Source organism: Petaurus breviceps, unplaced genomic scaffold (assembly GCF_028583685.1).
Source record: "Petaurus breviceps papuanus isolate PSGF00001 unplaced genomic scaffold, PetGlider_PUasm1.0 207, whole genome shotgun sequence".
In the NCBI taxonomy this organism is placed as follows: domain Eukaryota; kingdom Metazoa; phylum Chordata; class Mammalia; order Diprotodontia; family Petauridae; genus Petaurus; species Petaurus breviceps.
In genome coordinates, this window is record NW_027185850.1 from 33,081,735 (window position 1) to 33,100,966 (window position 19,232).

A 19,232-nucleotide genomic window follows, 5' to 3' on the forward strand; every position below is an offset into this window, starting at 1 on the left:
CTACTTAAATCCCTGCCTGCCTCAGTTTCCCCATATATAAAATGGGGATAATAGTACCTACTGCTCAGAGTTGTGAAGATAAAATGAAATAATATTTGTAAAGTGCTTTACATATATTAAAGCAGTATGGAAATGCTAGTTATTATCACTGCCGCACAGAACTAAGTGGGTTGTGTCTGGAGAGAGGAAAAAGAACTCTGACCTGCAGCCCTATTCTTCGGTCTGCTACCCCAAAGAGAAGAATGACAGCTGTATATGTATCTCCTCATGTGTGCTAAAAAGTTATGTTCTACACATTAAATATTATATGTACACACATATGCATATGTGTACATATATGTATGTGTGTGCAACTATATCTCTCTCTATTACCATTTTACCTCTCTATCTGTTGATCTCACATCCATTTTCCTTGGTTATGGTCTCCATGGTCTCTAGGATTGCACTCTAGTTCTCCTTGAGCTTTGGGGATGAAATTGCATATTCTTTTCCAGGACTGGTCATTCTCATCTCCCAGGTAGACTGTCTATTTAGGCACATGGCCATTTGCGAGGCCCATTCTGCTATCCAAAGAAAGCTCTTTGATTCACTCACTATGACACCAAGCCAATGACTTTTTCAGACTATTAAAGACATTATCATCCTGGTCACCACTTAGCATGTAGATATCTGTTCCTGGTTCAACGTTGTCTACAATAGATAGTTACGAACAGGTTATCCATAAAGGCTTTTAAGTAATTTCAATGATCTTATACTTTCCAGTATTCCTTTAAATTTTAAGAGATTACCTACACTTTTAGTAAAAGTATAACAAAATGGGAAAAAAGCTGAATTTAAAGGACTATCTATATGACTGCTAACTGAGGGATCTCTGGAGCAACTAGCCCATCCAGATGTCCTTTCAGCTTGTGTTCTAGAGGTCACGGTGCCTCAGGGCCTGTAGAGAGCAAACTATTCCTCATACTTGAAGTCACTGTGAGATGTAATTGGCCTTTAGATGTGTGGAATAGCTTGATCTCTGCAGTCTTTCTGAGGGTCAGCCTCTAGGGAGGGAAGCTAAAATATCTTCCAGAGTGATTCTTGGTCACATGTCCATGACTCACGTGAAACATGTTTTTATTAGTTATAAAAATTAAAATGATAATTGTTGAAATTCAGCAGAATGCATGTATCAGTGTCAACTCTTTTCCTGTCCTTATTTCTTTCATTCCTTTAAAAAATTTATATTCTTTTTATTTTTAATCAATAGATTATATCTGAGAAGTAACTCCTTAGACAACTTTTTCTTGATTTTGAAGGACATGTATAATTTATATAATTTATTCCCATTGGCAGTGCATGTAGGGGATGTTTTATACCACTGAAATATTAGAGATACACACTGTTCTGCTATATATAACTTGATATATACGTTTCCAAAAAGCATCACTGTATGCAAAATCAAGCAATAAAAACCACAGGGCTTATGGAAAAAAATGTGGTTAGGGGCACTACACTCAAAAACTCTGTTAAGTGACATAAAAAAGATAGGAACCTAATTAAAAATGGCAGCACAGTTTTACATATGTTATATGGTTAAGAAATACAAAAATACTACGATCAATAGCTGCTGGGTCTGAGACTTTAGGCTGCTGCTTGGCCTGTGTCCTGGGATGCCCAAGCAAGTCAGGCAAGTAGATGTTGGGCAGGCTGACTTTGGGCAAGTCAACTCTGGGACCTTGGACCAGAGGCTATGGTGGATGGGAGTAGTGAGGACCAGTCCTCATCCCTCAGCTTTTACTGTACCAGAGGATAAAAAATAAACATGTTCCTCTATTTGACTCTCAGGTAATGCATATGTTCCAGGAGTGTTGTTTATAAATCAAATCATTTTCAGTAGAAGAGGGACACGGACTATTTGAAGGAATCTGGTGGTAAAAGTCCTCCTTCTGCAAAATGAAGAGCCCCTTTTGTACAGTGAATAATTGACCAACTATTTAAGCATGTGATTTTTCATATATCATTTCTTTTTATAAATTTCTCAGATGACTTTTGTTTTTGATATATAATTATTTCCCATTATAATTGAAAATGGTATCACTCTCACCCTTTCCACTGAACTTTTTCTTGTAACAAAAAAAATACTTAAGCAAATATAAATGGCAAAATGATTTTCACTGGACAGTGTAGTCAATGTTCCAGTGTTGTAGGATCTTGCCTCTTTGCTGTGGGGAGGCAAATGTACTTCCTTGCCTGTTCTTGGAACCAGGATTTGTTCCTTGGATTAGTCATTGCAATTAATCTGAGGTTGAGTGCTTTTTAATGTTTTTTTTTTGTTTTGTTCTTGGTTCTAATTGCTTCAGCTCTGTATCAGTTCATATAAATTTTCCGTTGGATTCCGTATTGTAAACAGGTACTTAGAGCTACAAAATTTAAGAACAGTTGCTTTGTGGAGCCTGATAAGGAAGGAGTCAGGCACATTGAGAATGGGGCCTGGAGAAAGAAAAAAAAATCTGAATGAGTTAATGGACAAAATGTTCCTCTTTGAACCACCTCATAAAATAAAAAAAAAGTTGGCTTGTATGTTTTGGAAATGCTTCTACTTCACCTTAACTTGATTTTTCAAAGGAAAGGGTATTTTCTAGAGAAGGATTCAAGTTAAAATTTATGTTTATTTTCACAGTCAGTTGAAGAGCTGGGAAGACGTGATTTCAAAGCCTCTTCTGATTTTCAAAGGCAGCCTGTGACAGGAAGAACTATAAGCCAAGCTGACCGGGGAAGACTCTGGGTTTCACCAAAAGTCCAAAATGGCGTCTCAGTGGATGGTCACCATGTTGGGGTTGATGAGTTGGTGTTTGGCGACAGCAGGTAGGTCAGGTTGGCCCATGTAACTCCCACGTTTTTTGTCTTCTTTTGGAAACATATACCCAAATCACTTCATTTCAACTAACCTGCTATGTGTGAAGCATTGTGTTAGGAGTGGGGCATTCAAAGACAAAAAAAGAGACAGTTTGGTCTTCTGGGACTTTACCTTCCACTAGAAGACCTGAAGTAAGCCAGGGTTTCAACTGCCCATGTGGGGAAGACCAAGTGCTGTGTTAGCAGTTTGGAAATATAGACTGAGGGAGGACTAGAGATTGCAGGAACCAGCCAGATTGGGGAAATAGCAGTAATCAGAGATTGGATGAGCACACTATCCATCGGTAAAGATATCTTATTGAAGAGCTATTTTAAGATATCTTGCTGAAAAAAAAGATATCTTGCTGAAAGTAAATAGGAATAAGCATCTTTTTTTAAAAATAAATTCTATTGTGTGACGACGAGCTGCCCACTCTCTTCTATGTTACCGTCTGTGGGCAGTTTCCTTTGTGGGAGGGAGACATAATGGCTTCTGGAAGCAATGGACCTGGCTTTAAATCCCCCCTCCTTTGTTTATTGCAGCTATGGCTTAAGGGCATCTAGTGCTGGGCCTTACTGGATTGTCAGCCCCATGAGGGCAGGGACTGTTCCTTATCTGAATTTAGCAATTTCCCCAGGGAAATTTTCCCTCTAGTACAATACTATGTACACAGTTGTCCTTTAGTAAGTAAATGTTTATTGGCAGCATCACATTTATAAAGCACTTTACAAAACATTTGAAGTAGGTTGTTCCAGGATTATCCCTCACCTGTAAAGGTGGAAAAACTGGAGCTCAGAGGTTTTCTGGACAAACCCACAGACCACGCAATTAAGTGTTGGTTTTGAATCCAGATCTTCTGATCCCAAGGTCAACAGTCTTCACTCTATCAGGCTGCCTCACTGAGTCAGAAAGTGGTAGGCTAGGGAGCATAGCTCAATGGAAAACTGTGACTGTTTTCTGATGAAAAATACCAGATCTGACTTTACTGAATAAGCATTAGCTTCTGGACTTAATGCTATCCTTTTTTTTTTTTTTAATGGTTGACTCACATCACAACAGATTACAGAAAAAAATAAATCGATTGGATGGACAGTGGTGGTTTTGGGGACTGTAAAGCCACACACTCTTTGGGCATTTGATTATTGGTCAGTTTGGCTGAGGCCTATTTTCCCCCCCTGTCTCAAGTATTGCGTTCAGCTCTGGACATCCAATTTTAGGGAGGATGTTAATAAGCCGAAGCATATCCAGAGCATGGTGGCCAGGAATGGTTATGGAAACAAAGATTTAGAGCTAGAAGAGAACCTTAAGGAACACTGAGTTCAGTCTTCTAATTTTACAGATGAGGAATCTGAGCCACAGAGAGGTTAAGTGACTTACTCATGGTTACACAGCTAGTTAGAATTTGGAATCCAGCTCTTCCTAACTGCCAACCCTGCCCCTTTCATACTCTTCTCAATTGGGGCCAAATGGCAGAAGGTCTTTAATGCTGACTTAAAAGAACCTGGATTTGGTGTAGCCAGTGGGAGCCATTAAAGGTCCTTGCCCACTGGGGCTGGCATGAATGCCTTGGAGGTAGCCAAGACCATAGTTTTCTTTATTGACATCCCCCTCCCTGTAATCAACTTGAGCTCAGCTGGTTAAACACCAGTTTTGTTTTCTTTTTGAAGATTAAGCCATAAGGAAAATATACTGGGGCCCAGTTCACCCCTTTTGGTAGGTTTGGGGAGTTATTTACATTAGCCTTCCTCAGAAGTGGGTGGGTCTTAGGCACAATGGAATGTAGTATTCCGGGGGTCTCTTGGGGAGGCGAGGCTTGGGATCAGAGCTGCAGCGGGCAGGGCCTAGTCCCAAGAAGACTGCCCAGCTTGTTCCAGCCCTGCGGCCTTGCTGCCCAGGGTAGCAGGCCAAGCATTTCCTTTGGAGCCTGTGGTGAGGGACGAGCGAGGCAGGGGGCAGCACTCCCCCTCCAAGGCTGGTCACAGCTTTATTTTTATCAAGCTTATCTTCACCTGCCCCTCATCCTTGATGCCTTGAAGACTATTCCCGGAAGGTAGAGGAGTGGGAAGGAATGGCGTGACTTCGAGAGCCTTGAATTTTCAAGAGTGCCTCTGGGGTGGGAAAATACTCCCCTACCCCCACTGACTGACACCCTCCACTCCATCCCCTTATCTTTACAAGGTGGCTTGGATGGAGAGCTGAAAGAAGGTGCTTGAGGCTGCAGGCCTTGCAGCATGGCAACCCTGGCCTGGATCTCAGAGTTCTTAACCTGGGGTCCATGAACTTGTTATATGTGCATGTGTATGTTTATATGTATATATGTGTAGGTCTACATAGGTATATATGTATGTGTGTATGTGTATATGCATGTGTAGATTGTGAATATATGTATGTACATATTTATAGAGTAACTGTACATATTTCAACATAGCTCATTTCCATTTTAATCCCATATATTTTGTTTTAGGCTTTTAAAAGCATTGCTTTGAAATGGGGTCCATGGATTTCAGCAGAAAAAAAATGGTTGAGACCCCCATTTTATAGACAGGCCCACAGCATGGAGAGGGAACAATTACAGGATCTTGCAGACAATCTGTGTCAGAGGCAGGGTTCAACCCAGGCCTCTGATTCGAATGCTGTCCAGCCTTCTTTCTAGCCACTGTGCCAAGTGTTAACCTTCAAAACAAAGATCTAATTTTTAAAAATAGATTTTTATTGATATCTTTTTTATACATCCTAGAAAATCCCAACTAATTAATGCTGCAAAGCTTGTTTCTGAAGTAATTATTTTTAAAAAAAGTGTGTCACACACGCACACACACACACATACACACACACACGGACACACACAATTTCCTGCTGCTTCTGAAGCCTGCCAGAGTTAATTAGGATTCAGTTTCCAATAACAGGAAAAAGACGCACACAGGAAGAATTCAGGGAAATCAGTTGAGATCGAAAGCCTGGAAGGGCCAGCTGTTGGTTGCTGTGCCAGGGTCAAAGATGTCTGGGATGAACATTGCAACCAAAGATGCCAGCATTCCCCCGGATGCAAAGGTTACTCCCCTTATCCCACTGTCTCATTTTGGTGCCCAGATGCATCCTTTTGGGTGTCTGCCTATACCCTACATGCATGTGGGTTGAGTAAACATATTGCTTTTCATTTCTGGTGGATGTACCTAGAATTCCAGGTAGAAGATCTAATGGGGGTAGAGGAGGGAAGACAGGAATTTCTTTCAGTCAAACACATACTCAAGCCAGAAGGTCACTGGCTTCTTTGTTTCTGACTTCGGTGCCAACCCCCCAGGGCTGGGGGTTTTGAATGGCCAGTCAGAGACCTTGGCTTTCTGGTGCCCTGAATTAAAACTCATTAAGTAAAATGGAACTTGAAACAATACCTTGTATAGACTCCCAGAATTCAGCTACTGCTTGGGCTATCCACAGGAGAGAGATGGAATTTTATTTTGAGGTCACTGTCCCTCTACACCCTAAGCCCCAGATTTCTGCTTTAGGTTTCTGGAGTTGCCTGCCACACAGGCAGCTGAGTGACTACTAGTGTCCTCACTGGGAATAGTTTTACAGGCACACAAAAGCACATCTATGGTCACTAAGGGATTTCTTTAATCTTACCTCTGGGTGAGGGGTTGGTCTTTTATTTTAAATCTGACCGCTTTGATTTTTTTTTTTTTGCTTTTTTTTTTTCCTGCCTTTTTTTTTCCGCTTTGATTTTTAAATCTCTCCTTTGGAAGATTTGGTGAGTTCTCTCTTCTTTGCCCATTTAAAATCCTAGCTAGCTCAACCCCTCCATGGTTCTTCCCTGAATTTCATGAATAGATAAGGGTGTTGGAATCAGGAATACCTGGGTTAAATCCCACTTCTTTTTCTTCCTTTTAGTTGATTTTTTTTTCAATTACACATACAAATTTTAAAATATAAAATTTTTTGGAGTTCCAAATTCTCTTTCTCCCTTCCTCTCCTTCCCCCTTGAGAAGGCAGTTTGATACAGATTATACATATGAAGTCATGCAAAACATTTTTCCTTATTAGCTCTGTTGAAAAGAAAACACAGACCAAAACGAAAACAAAACCAAGAGAAATAAAAGAAAAAAAATCTGCTTTGATCTGCATTCAGACTCCATGAGTTCTTTCTTTGGAGGCGGAGAACATTTTTCATCATAAATCCTTTGGAATTGAATTGGATCATTTTATTACTGAGATAAGTTGTCATTCACAGTTGACCATCACACAGTATTGCTGTTACAGTGTACAATGATCTCCTGGTTTTGTTTACTCCACTTTGCATTAGTTCATATAAGTTTTCTCAGGTTTTTTTTGAAAGCATCCTGCTCATCAATTTTTTTTCCTTTTGGAGGGCAATTGGGGTTAAGTGACTTGCCCATGGTCACACGGCTAGTTTTTGTGTTAAGTGTCTGAGGCCGGATTTGAACTCAGGTCCTCCTGACTCCAGGGTCGGTGTTCTATTCACTGCGCCATCTAGCCGCCCCTTGTCATTTCTTATAACATAATAGCATTCAACCACAGTGGTATTACCACAGTTTGTTCAGTCATTTCCCAGTTGATGGGCATCCCCTCAATCCAATACTTTAACTTCTTTACTTCCTAACTGTGGGATCCTCAGTAGGTCTCTGAACCTCAGTTTCCTCATCTGAAAAATGAGTAATAACACCTGTAGTAGTCTCTCATGGATTGTAATGTAGCTTTAAGAACATGATCTAAATGGTATTTATGAAGTACCTGCTGTGTTCCAGGCAATGTGTTAGGTCCTGAAGATACAAAGACAACGTGAGTCCCCAGCTGAAAGAAAGTTAATTAACAACAACGACAAACAACAACAAATAATAGTTCCAGGGTCACTTTCTAGGTGAAGGCTTTCCAGATTTCCACGTTTTAAGGCCCGCCCCCCCTGACTATTTGGTATTTATTTATCTTCTTTATAGGACAGCTAGGTGCATAGAGCACCAAGTCTGGAGTCGGGTGAACCCGAGTTCAAATCTGGCTTCAGATATTACTAGCGGCATGACCCTGCAAAAGTCACTGAACCCTGTTTGCCTCAGTTTCCTCATCTGCAAAATGAGCTGGAGAGAAACCAGCAAACCACTCCAGTGTCTTTGCCAAGAAACCCCAAATAGGGCCATGAGGAGTCAGACGTGATGGAACAACAATAATCTTCTTTATGTTCTGTATATAATGATATACGTAGATGTATTTATTAAGTGTTTATAGACTTGTATATACTCTGTACATGTATGCATGCACACACAAACACACATGTGTCAGTGCACATGTATATAAGTACACAGATGCTACCCATATACACATGTGCTCATATACCCGTGCATGTAATAAGTGTGTAATAAGACACAGGCATGTGTGATGTACTCACATATTTGTGCATATACGAACTCATGCACACATATACATGTGTGTACATGAACACACAAACACACATTCAGTGCCAGCATATGTATCTGCTGTGAACATATGACACATCCACAGGTGTAGTATACAAGCCCACGCATATATACATGAGAACATAGATATATACATGCATATAACATGCACACAGTACAGTGTATGTATGGACACACACGGATACACACATGTATACATATGTATCACACACATATATAGGTGAAGACAAACCCACACATACCTTGTTTCCCCGATAATAAGACCTATCCGGAAAATAAGCCCTCCCCTTACTGTGTAAGATTCCTCTAAAATAAGTCCTCCCCCGAAAATAAGCCCTATTGAGATTGCTACTGTAGTGAAGGTGATCCCCTGCGCTACACGCTACATTACGGTACCCTCTGTATGCACCGTCCCCGCCCCCGGGTGAAACGCATGCCGCTCTCTGAGCTGCATCCAATCAGAGCTGCAGCAGTGAGCGCGGTCATCCTGTTCTTCCCCAGTGATTTGCTTATTGAATAAAGGTACATTTTTTTGTTCACATTTACCTGTTTATTAAAATTGCTGTCAATGTTCATTAAAATAAGCCCTCCCCTGAAAATAAGCCCTCTGGTGTTTTTCTGTCCAAAAAAAATTAATAAGACAGTGTCTTATTATGGGGGAAACACGGTATATACATAGATATTCACACATAATATACAATGCATACACATGTGAATATACACATGCACATAAGTGTAAGATACACATTATATACACAACACAATGTGTATATTATATATTACATGATGTTTGCATGTGTATTTATATGCACACATCATAACACACGCACACCATGGAGTTCTGAAAGGTTTTGGGGATATCCTATATGTTTTGGGATATCCTGTATGTTATTGTCTCTTCTGCTGTAAGTAACTTGAGAGAAGAGAGTGTTTCATTCTTTATGCCTGGCACATAGTAGGTCCCTTAATAAAGGCTTGTTGATTGATGGGTTGATAGATTTCTTGAAGGTTTGCAGAGTAGGAGGAGAGGGGAAAGAAAGAGAACAGAAGGGAATGGGGGACAGAAAGGTGAGGGCTGCAATCCTGAGCATTCTTGTCCTTTTCAGACTTTTGGGTTTGAGAAATCACTTGATGATTTCAAAGCCTACTTTCGCCTTTATGTTTAAAAGGAATTGTTTTCCCAACTAGCATTTTCCTGGCAACTGGATTCCTGATCAAGTTAGGGGTGGGCACTGGGGGGCCCCCGGAATCTGAAGGAGCATAAAGGGCAAGGCTCTGGGCAGCTGGCCCACAGCAACCCTCAAGTGTTCTAGGCCACATTCCAGCCCCAGAATATCAGTCAGCAGTGACAGGGAGGAGAGGGCTGATGGGTATTTTCTCTCTCCTCCCCAGATGCACATGACCTGCTGCGTTTTCTATTTTGTCAAAACATTTCCTGCAACTATATTCGGGAAAGATTTCTCCAGATAGGAAATCGCCACTTAGAAATACAATATTCACACTCCCCTCCCCCCTTTTCTTTTTCTGAGAGCCCTTTTAAAAGCAGGTCAAATTAATGGAATTTGATGCAGGTATGCTTAGGTAAATTCTTCTCAGAAGAGTAGGAGCAGTATTTCTTAGGAGTAGGCAGTAAGGTACCCCTGAGGACTGAAATCTAACATGCACACACAGACACACAGACACACTCTCTCTCTCTCTCTCTCTCTCTCTCTCTCTCTCTCTCTCTCTCTCTCTCTCTCTCTCTCTCTCTCTCTCTCTCTCTCTCTCTCTCTGTGTCTATCTGTCTCTGTCTGTCTCTCCTTATCCTTCTAAACCTTGGAAATCACAACTAAAAAAACCTCAAAAGTAAGTCAAGTCAACCAACATTTATTAAGACCCTATGGTGCTACTTATTGGGAAAATCCATAATGTGATTGCCTTCCAGGGAATTGTGGCTGTGAACTCTTTCAGTGCTGCTTGTTGAGCTGTTTATAAGCTCCTGTGAAACTTTCACAGCCTCTGCATTGTCTATGGAAAGGATATGAGCAGTCCTCTATCTAGTATGTATTTTTTAAATGGGAGGGTTGGTAAGAAAGTTTAGTATGCTGTTATCCACATTGAAGGAAGCACAGACATGAGTTATGTGTCAGCTATATTTGAAGATTCCTCTTCTTTTTTTCCCAATTATTTTATTTTACTAAAGATTTCTTCGTCACATAAAAAAACGACCCATGATATGCCAAGTGCTAGCGATGCAAATACAGGCAAAGGACAGCTCCTGCCCTCAAGGAGCTCAGAGTCTAATGAGCTAACATGCAAACAACAACATATAAACAAGTCACAGACAAGATAAGGTGGAGATAAAGTAGACCAAAGGATTGATAATATAACACAACACAACACAATATAATACAATACACATGTACTAAGTACCTACTCTGTGCCATGATGTGCTAGGTGCTGTAGATACACGTCGGTCCCTGTTCTCAAGAGGCTTACAGTCTTACCATTGCTTATTGCTATGCACATGATAAGTGTCTGCACATAAATAAATAGTTGTAAGAAAAAAAAATCCCTCCCTTCACTTAGTTGAAGCTCTCTGTTTTGTTTTCCGGTGTCCTCACATGCCTGCATAACTTAGCCCACAAAAATAGAAGATAGGACAGAGAAATCTGGAATAACACCTTATTTCCTCTCCTGCCTGCCTGCCCCTGGCCCTGACCAGTTCAGGACGGATGGAGTAGCAGCTTTGGAAAATCACAGCGTCCTGCTCTGATGTTTTTGCTGGAGATGTTATTGTACGGCCATGGCTCTGGTCTGTGATAATCTTTTCCATTGGAACACATCTGCTGGTGCCAACATTGTTGTTTGATTGCTAAAAGGCTGGGTTATACACGCTGTGTGTGGGGAAGCCAGGGGACCCAGGCCTTAGTTGGGTCTTCCCCAAATGTCCTTTTGAGTTAAAATAAGAGGGTGGGGAAATTAGAAAAAATATCTCCTTTTTATTAGAAGAATTAATCGGTTTTGGAATAACGGCCATTTTTAGATGAAAACCTTGTGCTCTGAAGTTTCCGATTTAGTTTTTGTGGTAGCTTAGTCATTAGCATTATTTCCAAGCAAGATAAAATACTGTGTTTTCAAGCTAACCATGACTATCTCTTTAAAACAACAACTTATCTAATATGAAGAGATCCTCTGTCACTAAGAAACTCTCAGATTATAGGATTTTGGAGGCAGTGCAAAGTGGAAAAAAAGAGTTCCTCTCAGATACAATATGTAATATGTGTCCTCTCAGCCAGTGACAAGGAAGGATGGTTGATAGTGACAAGACTTGGGGAATTAAAGACTGAGGATTCTGTGACTCTTTTATCTGATTTTTCTTGGAATAAAGGGGCCCAGTTTAGTTCAGCAGAGGCCTTGTAGTCCATTTTTACAGGTGAGCATACCAAGACTGAGATATTGAATGACCTATCCAAGATCACACAAGGAGCAAAGAGCAGAGTCAGGATTTGAACCCCAAACCTCAGACTCCAGATTCAGGTATCATTACCCTGTATCTCACTTCCTTTTGCCAGGGATCCTAATTTCTCTGGCGCACCAGTACCGTGACCTACCACAAAAGAAGACTCAACTGTGCAGAGCCAGGAAGGGCTGTGCATTCTCCTTTTTAAAAATTTCAAAGCAAATCCCTAAGTTGCTGTCAGCCTAATTGATTCATGTTTTCTTAAGTGGCCTCCCTGATTCCACTTAGAAGTGTGAATTTAGGGTTAGGGTGAAAGAATTGTAGTCCAGTACCCCCATTTTACAGATGAGGAAACTGAGGCCCACAGAGGTGAATCAGCTTTCCTAAATTCAAACAGATTACAGGTGGAAAAACTGTGATAAACTCTCATAGAATGTTATTTTTTATGGAGCTTAGTGTAGAGGCCAGAGCATTAGACCTGGAGTCAGGAAGACTTAATTTCAGATTCTTCCTTTGACCCTTCCTAGCTGTGTGATCCTAGGGAAGTTACTTAACCTTGTAAGCCTCAGTTCCTCATTTCTAAAGTGGATAAAAAAATAATAACACCCACCTGGCAGGGTTGCTCTGAGCATAGATGAAAAGTGTTTTGCCAGTCTTAAAGTTTGAGTTATTATTCTTGTCATTACTGACACATGCACCCTCTAATTTGTATCTTATTAATTTGTGAAAATGTCTCATGCCCCTTGCTGTACTGTAAGCGGCTGTATTTCTGCCAATAGCATGGGGCCCTGAAGTAGGAACCCAATGGACCTCTATCTTTCCTCAGTCATGGTAAAGTGTTAAAGGGCAGGTAGGTGGTGCCATGGCATACAGAGCGCCAGGCCTGGAATCAGGAAGATTTGAGTCCAAATCTGGCCTCAGACACTTCTTAGCTGTGTGACCCTGGGCAAGTCACCTAAATCTGTTTGCCTCAGTTTCCTCATCTGTAAAATGAGCTGGCAAACCTCTCCAGGATCTTTGCCAAGAAAACCCCAAAATGGGGTTATTAAAGTTTGGAACGACTCAACAACAAAATTAATGGGTGAACTGATCCCATTTCTGTAGCTCTATGAGAGCATCCAAAACCCTTACCTCCTAACAACCCTTTGAGGTAACTGGTGATACTCTACTTATGCCTACTTACAGATCTGAAAGCAGATCTTTAATGGCTGGGGGACTTTGCCTGTATTCACACAGGTATTAAGTATCTGAGCTGGGCTCTGTCTGAATCCAGGGCTCCAGGCTCCAAGACAAGCTCCCTTTCCACCCCACTGCACTGGACGGTCCTGGATAGATTTCTTGGCCCATGACCCAGAGCTGAGTGTTCATTCCCTTCCGTGGCAGTCTGACCATCTTTTAGGGTTGCAACCACACCTTTCATATTTATTAATTAAGGTCTTCATTTGCAGGAGAAACTCAATTGTGCTCCTCTGCCCAGGAGATGGGCTTCTGAGGTCCCATGGAGAACAATTTTTAGGAGCCACATCATGTTCTGACCTCCTTTCTAACCTAAAAAGGGAGTTTTGTACATCAGTTCGGCAAATGTATGTGACTGAGCTCCCACTCTGTCTGGGCAGTGAGGATATCATTGTGGGGTTTGGAGGCCTGGGTCTGAGTGCTCCTAGGGGGGTGATGATGCCCATCTTTATTCTGAGCCTCAGGCTTCTCATCTGCAAAACGGCTATCTGTGTATATGACTAACAGCTGCCATACAGGATGGTTGTGAGGAAAACACTTTGTAAACCTTAAAGAGTTAAATCCTGACTCTTCGTGGCTGCTGCCTTCAGAGTGCTTGCAGTCTAATCTACCAAGAAAACACATGGTAATACCCTATAAAGAAAATAGGCACATTTGATTTTCTCTTCTGCAAATTTATATTTTTAGATGTGTTTACCAATGCCAAAGGAGGGGGTAGATCCATAGAAGGAAGGATTAAAGCAAAAAAAAAAATGCTCCTCAAAGTTATAGAGGGAAAAAAAACCTTCCTAACAATGTGAGTTGTCCAGAAATGCAATGGGACATCTTGAGTTGTGATGGTTTTCTTCTTCCTCGGGGTCTTCAAGCAGAAGTTGGTCTTGTTGGGTTTGCCACAGCTGGGATTCTTTTCAGGTAGGGGTTAAAGGAGGTGACGGCCAAGATCATGTCCAACTCCGAGAGTGAGAGATTCTTTGAATAACAACAGCCAAAGTTTATATGGTGTCCTAAGGTTGGCAAAGCACTTTACGTTGGTTTTATCTCATTTGATCCTCACAACAACCCTGGGAGGTAGGGGCTCTTATTATCCACATTATAGAGATGAACAGTCTGAGGCCAACAGAAGTGTCTGAGGCTGGATTTAAATTTAAATCTCCCAGGATTCTCAAGTTCAGTCCTCTCTCTCCCTCCCTCTCTGGCTCCCTCTCCCCCTCTCTCTCTCTCTCTCTTTCTCTGTCTCTCTCTTTCTCTGTCTCTCTCTGTCTCTTTCTCTGTCTCTCTGTCTCTGTCTCTCTCTGTCTCTCTCTGTCTGTCTCTCTCTCTGTCTCTCTCTCTGTCTGTCTCTGTCTCTGTCTCTGTCTCTCTCTCTCTGTCTCTGTCTCTGTCTCTCTCTCTCTCCTGGGCTACCAGGTTAGTTACCTGTGAATTTTCATCTTGAGGATCTTAATATTGGTGTCAGGATCCTTCATTTAGAGCTTTATGTGAAGAAAAAGATAGGAAATCACATCATCAAACTTGATCTTTTCCAGTCTAAGTTAATCCGACTCAACAAGCATTTATTAAATGCCTACTGCATGCTGCACCAGGTGCTAGGCACCGGGTATACACAGATAAAATGAGGCACAATCTATGCTCTTAAGGAACTTGTCTCTTACTGAGAGTGATAGAATATACCATATAAATAGTCTTCCATTTTCACCAAGCTTGTAGTTGGGCGTCTAATAGAAGAGTGGGTTAAAAAAAAGAACCGTAATTCTGAGCCTCCAAACATCTCCTGGGAGGGAGCCCAGCCACTTCCCCTTTGGAAATCTGCTTTAAAATTAGTTGTCTTTGAAACAGCTGCCTCTCAATTCTACTAGTACCCACAATTTAATCCATGTGCTAAAGAGGAAATCTGCTTTTATTGTTTATTGTCTGTGGGAGTGGGTGACACAGGATGCATTTAGCTCTCCTGTTATAAGACACCTGCCACACTTTATGAGGTTAAAGTAGAAAATGAAACTTCGCCACACACCTGCAGATACACTTAAAACTGCGTTGATGTCTCCTTGGAATGGTAATGTAATTTCTCTATTTTATAATAAAGGAAAATGGCTTCTTTTCTTCTCTTGTTTTCCTTGATTCAGTTGACTGAGAATTTCATCATTTCTGAGGAACAGCCTGGAAGAAATTTGGTTCATTTTCACTAAGTACCTACTGTGTGGCAAGGCAGTGTGCTAGGTGTTGAGAACACAAAGTTGAAAACAGAACCGTGCCTGCCCTCAAGGAGTTTACAATCTCCTGGGAAGTTATAGCAGATATACATGCAAGCAAATGCAATTTATAGACACAGTGGTACAAAGTCGTTTCAAGAGGCAGAAAGTTCAGATGAGGAATGTTGTACAGTGAAGGAAGCTTGGAATTCTGGGAGGTCCATCTGAGAGAGGAGGTGGTATGTGTGGGGAGGAGGCTGCATGGTGTGTGAAGGGGGTAGTGTACAATGAGACTGGAAAGGCAACGATAAGAGGCATTTATTAATTGCTTACTGTATGCCAGGCACTTGCAAAGTCCTGAGGTACAAAGAAGGGCAGAAGACAGTTCCTGCCCTTGGGGAGCTTACACTCTTAACAGGAGAGACGACATACAAACAAGCTATAGGCAAGGTAGATGGGAGATGATCAGCAGAGGGAAGGCACTGGAGTTCAGAGGGATGGGGGAAGGCTTCCTGGAGGAGGTGGACTTGAAGGAAGCCAGGAGGCAGATGGGAGGAGAATGACAATTCTTGGTATGGACGACAGTCAGTGAAAATGGAGTCAGGGGATAGAGTGTTGTGTGTGAGATAGTTGGAATACAGATTTTGGAGGACTTGAAATGTCAGACCAAGAGATACATTCACTGACCTTCTAGACAAGGGACTCCACCACAGTGTCCAGTACCATGACACCCATCAGCCCACTTCCCTTCCCTTAGGGAAACCAGCTTTGGGTCCAACCTTCCCATTTTATAGATGAGCAGACTGAGTTTCAGAGAGTGACTGGTTCTGTGTTCATGCAGATAGCAGAATCAGAATTTGAACCCAGGCTTTCTGACTCCAACTCTAACCTGCTTTCCTCTGTACCATGCTGGGCCCCATTCTCCATACTGAATCCAGTGCTCCCATGAAACTGTTCTCTCAAAGCCCCCCAATGACATCCCAACAGCCAAATCCAATGACTTTTTCAGTCGAGTCAGGAGAGGAGTGGGAGAGGAAGTACTTAGTGCAGGAACCCAGGAGTATAGAGGATATAGGAAAAAAGGAGAGGAAGAGAATGGACCTGAGTAGGTGGTGCAATGGGTAGAGTTCCTGGAGTCAGGAAGACTTGAGTTCGAATCCAGACTTAGATAGTTACTAGTTGTGTGACCCTGGGCAAGTCACTTCACCCTATTTCCCTCAGTTTCCTCATCTGTAAAATGGCAAACAACTCGAGTACCTTTGCCAAGAAAACCCCAAATGGGGTCATGAAGAGTCTGAACTGTCTGAACGACAGAAATGGATAAAAGTCAAGCAGACTGAACAAGGGGGAGCGACAAACAATCCATGAGATTGTTTCATTCTTTGCAATTGGTTCTCCAGGGCCTTGGGGGTACCAGGTACATAGCAGGTGCTTAATAAATGCTTGTCAGTTGAGAAGAGGGAGGTGGTTACGACCATAGCCCTCCACATTCCATTCCTTAACATTCCCCGTAACACCCTAATCTGTTTGTAAGCTAGGCCATGTGCTATGCAGAGGGCTGGACCAAGAGTCGGGAAGACCTGAATTCAGATCCAGCTTCAGACACTTACTATGGCTGTATTACCCTGGAAAAGTCCCTCACCTTCTGCAATTTCTCAGTTTCTTCAACTGTAAAATGGAGGTACTAGCAGCACCTGTGTCGAAGGGTTGTTTTGAGCATCACACAGTATGTCTGTAAAGCACACAGTAGGTGCTATATAAATGCTTATTCCCTGTTTTGTATCCTCATCCAGATCCTAGTCTAGGTCTTTTAAAAAAATTAACTCTTTAAGAGAAGACTCACTTTCCTAAGATGCTGTTGTTTAGCTGTTTTCAGTCACATCTGACTCCTCGTGACCCCATTTGAGGTTTTCTTGGCAAAGATACCAGAGTGGTTTACCCGTTTCCTTCTGGAGCTCATTTTACAGATGAGGAAACTGAGGCAAGCAGGGTGAAGTGACTTGCCCAGGGTCACATAGCTAGGAAGTGTCTGAGATCGTAAGATGGAGATTTTGCTTATTACAAGCATCTGGAGTAAGATACCAGGGTATAGGATGGTTGAATATCAAGGTGGATTCCCCTTTGCTTCTGTTTGCTTAGACCTCCCTCATGCCTGTACATCTGAGGGTCAGGAATGGTACCGATGTCATTACCCTCTGTTCCTGCTCTGCAGTCCCTGGAGGGTAGGAGAGGAGGTGGTCATTTTATTTTTGAGATGAAAATAGGAAGGGGTAGAGAAATACCCAAGGGTTTTTATTTCTTGCCTCCTGCCAGTCTTTTTTTCCCTCTCTGAGGTGCCACACTCCCCCATCCTCCGCATTTGTTTATGTTTCTACCCATACATGTAAACTGTTGAATTCTGTCTAGTGTGAGATAATGAAAAGACATTACCATATTTCTCGTGTGACAGATTTTGGGAGGGGAAAATGGTAAATTATGCATGATGTTTTGGTGGGGGAGAGAGGGAAGCTGGGGGTGAGATTTATTTTAAGATTTGTTTTTCTAAACTATGTATTTTAAACTAATTTTTGTGTGCGTATGTGTGTGTAGTCATCATAACAAAACTTTTTTTTAAGCACCAAGTTTCCAAAGTTTTTCCCCTTAACAGAGAGAAACAAAGTATTTTCACTATCCCAGGCAACTCTTTCTGACTCTAAATTACAGAGTTTTTTGGACCTGAAGAAGTAAAATCATGGGGTAGGGGGTGGGCTAAAAACAGCCTCAGAAAACTTACTGATTTTCTACTCTGACGGAATTGCCTGGCATAAAGGATTTGGGACACACCAGCCTGGCATCATATTCATTCCCAGCTTTGCCCTGGTGGGGGTGGCCTCACTGAGCATTCCTGGTCAGGCCTCAGACTTGCACTCTAGAAGTACTCTGGGAACCAATTTTCTGTGTTTTGTCATTTAATTAGCTCTATCAAAGGCTTCCTGGCAAGAGTTCATTAATGATACTGGTTAGAGTCAAAAGCACCAATTAATGGTTTCAGATCATTTGCAGCACGCAGGTCAAAAATACTAATGTTTATTGGGCAAAGTTGGCAGAGAAAACATTGAGAGATTAGGCTGCACATTAACTAGCTCGGTTGCTTTTTTGGACCTGGGCCAGTAAAAGAGATATTTTTCTTTCAGGGTATAGGTCATACTGTTCTGTTATTTCCTGGTACACTCTTTTGGATTTCCCTGTTTGATCAAATTCACAAGACCCCTTCACACAGGAGAGCCAGGATACAATTGTTGGGGAGCCTTTGTTGACATTTTGTTTGGCTAGAGAACCCTCAGACTAGTTTCTTACCTGCATAAATACTTCCCATGGGCCCATACTTAGGGGAACTGTTATCTAGAACTCCAGTCTCTTGTGAAGCCATTCCATTTCTAAGTGTTTAAAGACTTGAAGAAATAAGAAACATGGAAGTTTTGGGGTCTGGGTTTTCTCCCTTATCCCTTAAAAAAACCCCAAACCATGAACCTGCTTCCAATTTTCTTCCAGCTCTCTGTCAGCAAAGGGTGTACTTCCTAAGTGCCTTACATACACATCTCAATCTGGAAAGAATCCAACACTTGAAATCTGGCGAAATTCTTCTTGATTTCAACTTTGATGAATCACGCGGGGCCTGCTAACAGAGACCTGCTGGCTTTGGGGTTCAGCAACGAAACAGGGGGAGGCTTTACTGGCAGTGCAGCACGTCTCAGACTTATCTCAGAGCCAATTAAATGTGTTATGTAAGATAGCTCCTTTTCCTTAGCATATGGCTGTCTTTGCAAGCATTCCTCTCCGAATCTTCTTGGGCCAGCCCCGTCTCCTGCTGACGTTTTTGCCCCTCTTCCCTTGTCCATCTGTGCTGAGCAGGCTTGGGAGTAAGGCCTCACTTACGAAACCCAGACCCAATCTCACTTTATTGACGTGATTCAGGAGAAAAGAATTCTAATGGCATGTCAGAGTACTCCAAGGCACTGTCTGACAGCATTGTCCAATCTTTCTGAGCTCAGGGAAGGAAGGGCCAGCAGAATCTGCTGTCG

The 19,232-nt window shown here is 42.0% G+C and overlaps 1 protein-coding gene across 1 annotated transcript in view; it reads left to right on the forward strand.

Moving 5' to 3' along the window:
• LOC138165089 (transforming growth factor beta receptor type 3-like) overlaps positions 1-19,232 on the forward strand; it is a 229,333-nt gene that overhangs the window by 24,838 nt on the left and 185,263 nt on the right. The window contains exon 2 of the mRNA XM_069093236.1: positions 2,663-2,847. Within this exon, the coding sequence (XP_068949337.1) occupies positions 2,787-2,847 (61 nt within the window). The 5' untranslated portion in view covers positions 2,663-2,786. The remainder of the gene's footprint in view (positions 1-2,662; positions 2,848-19,232) is intronic.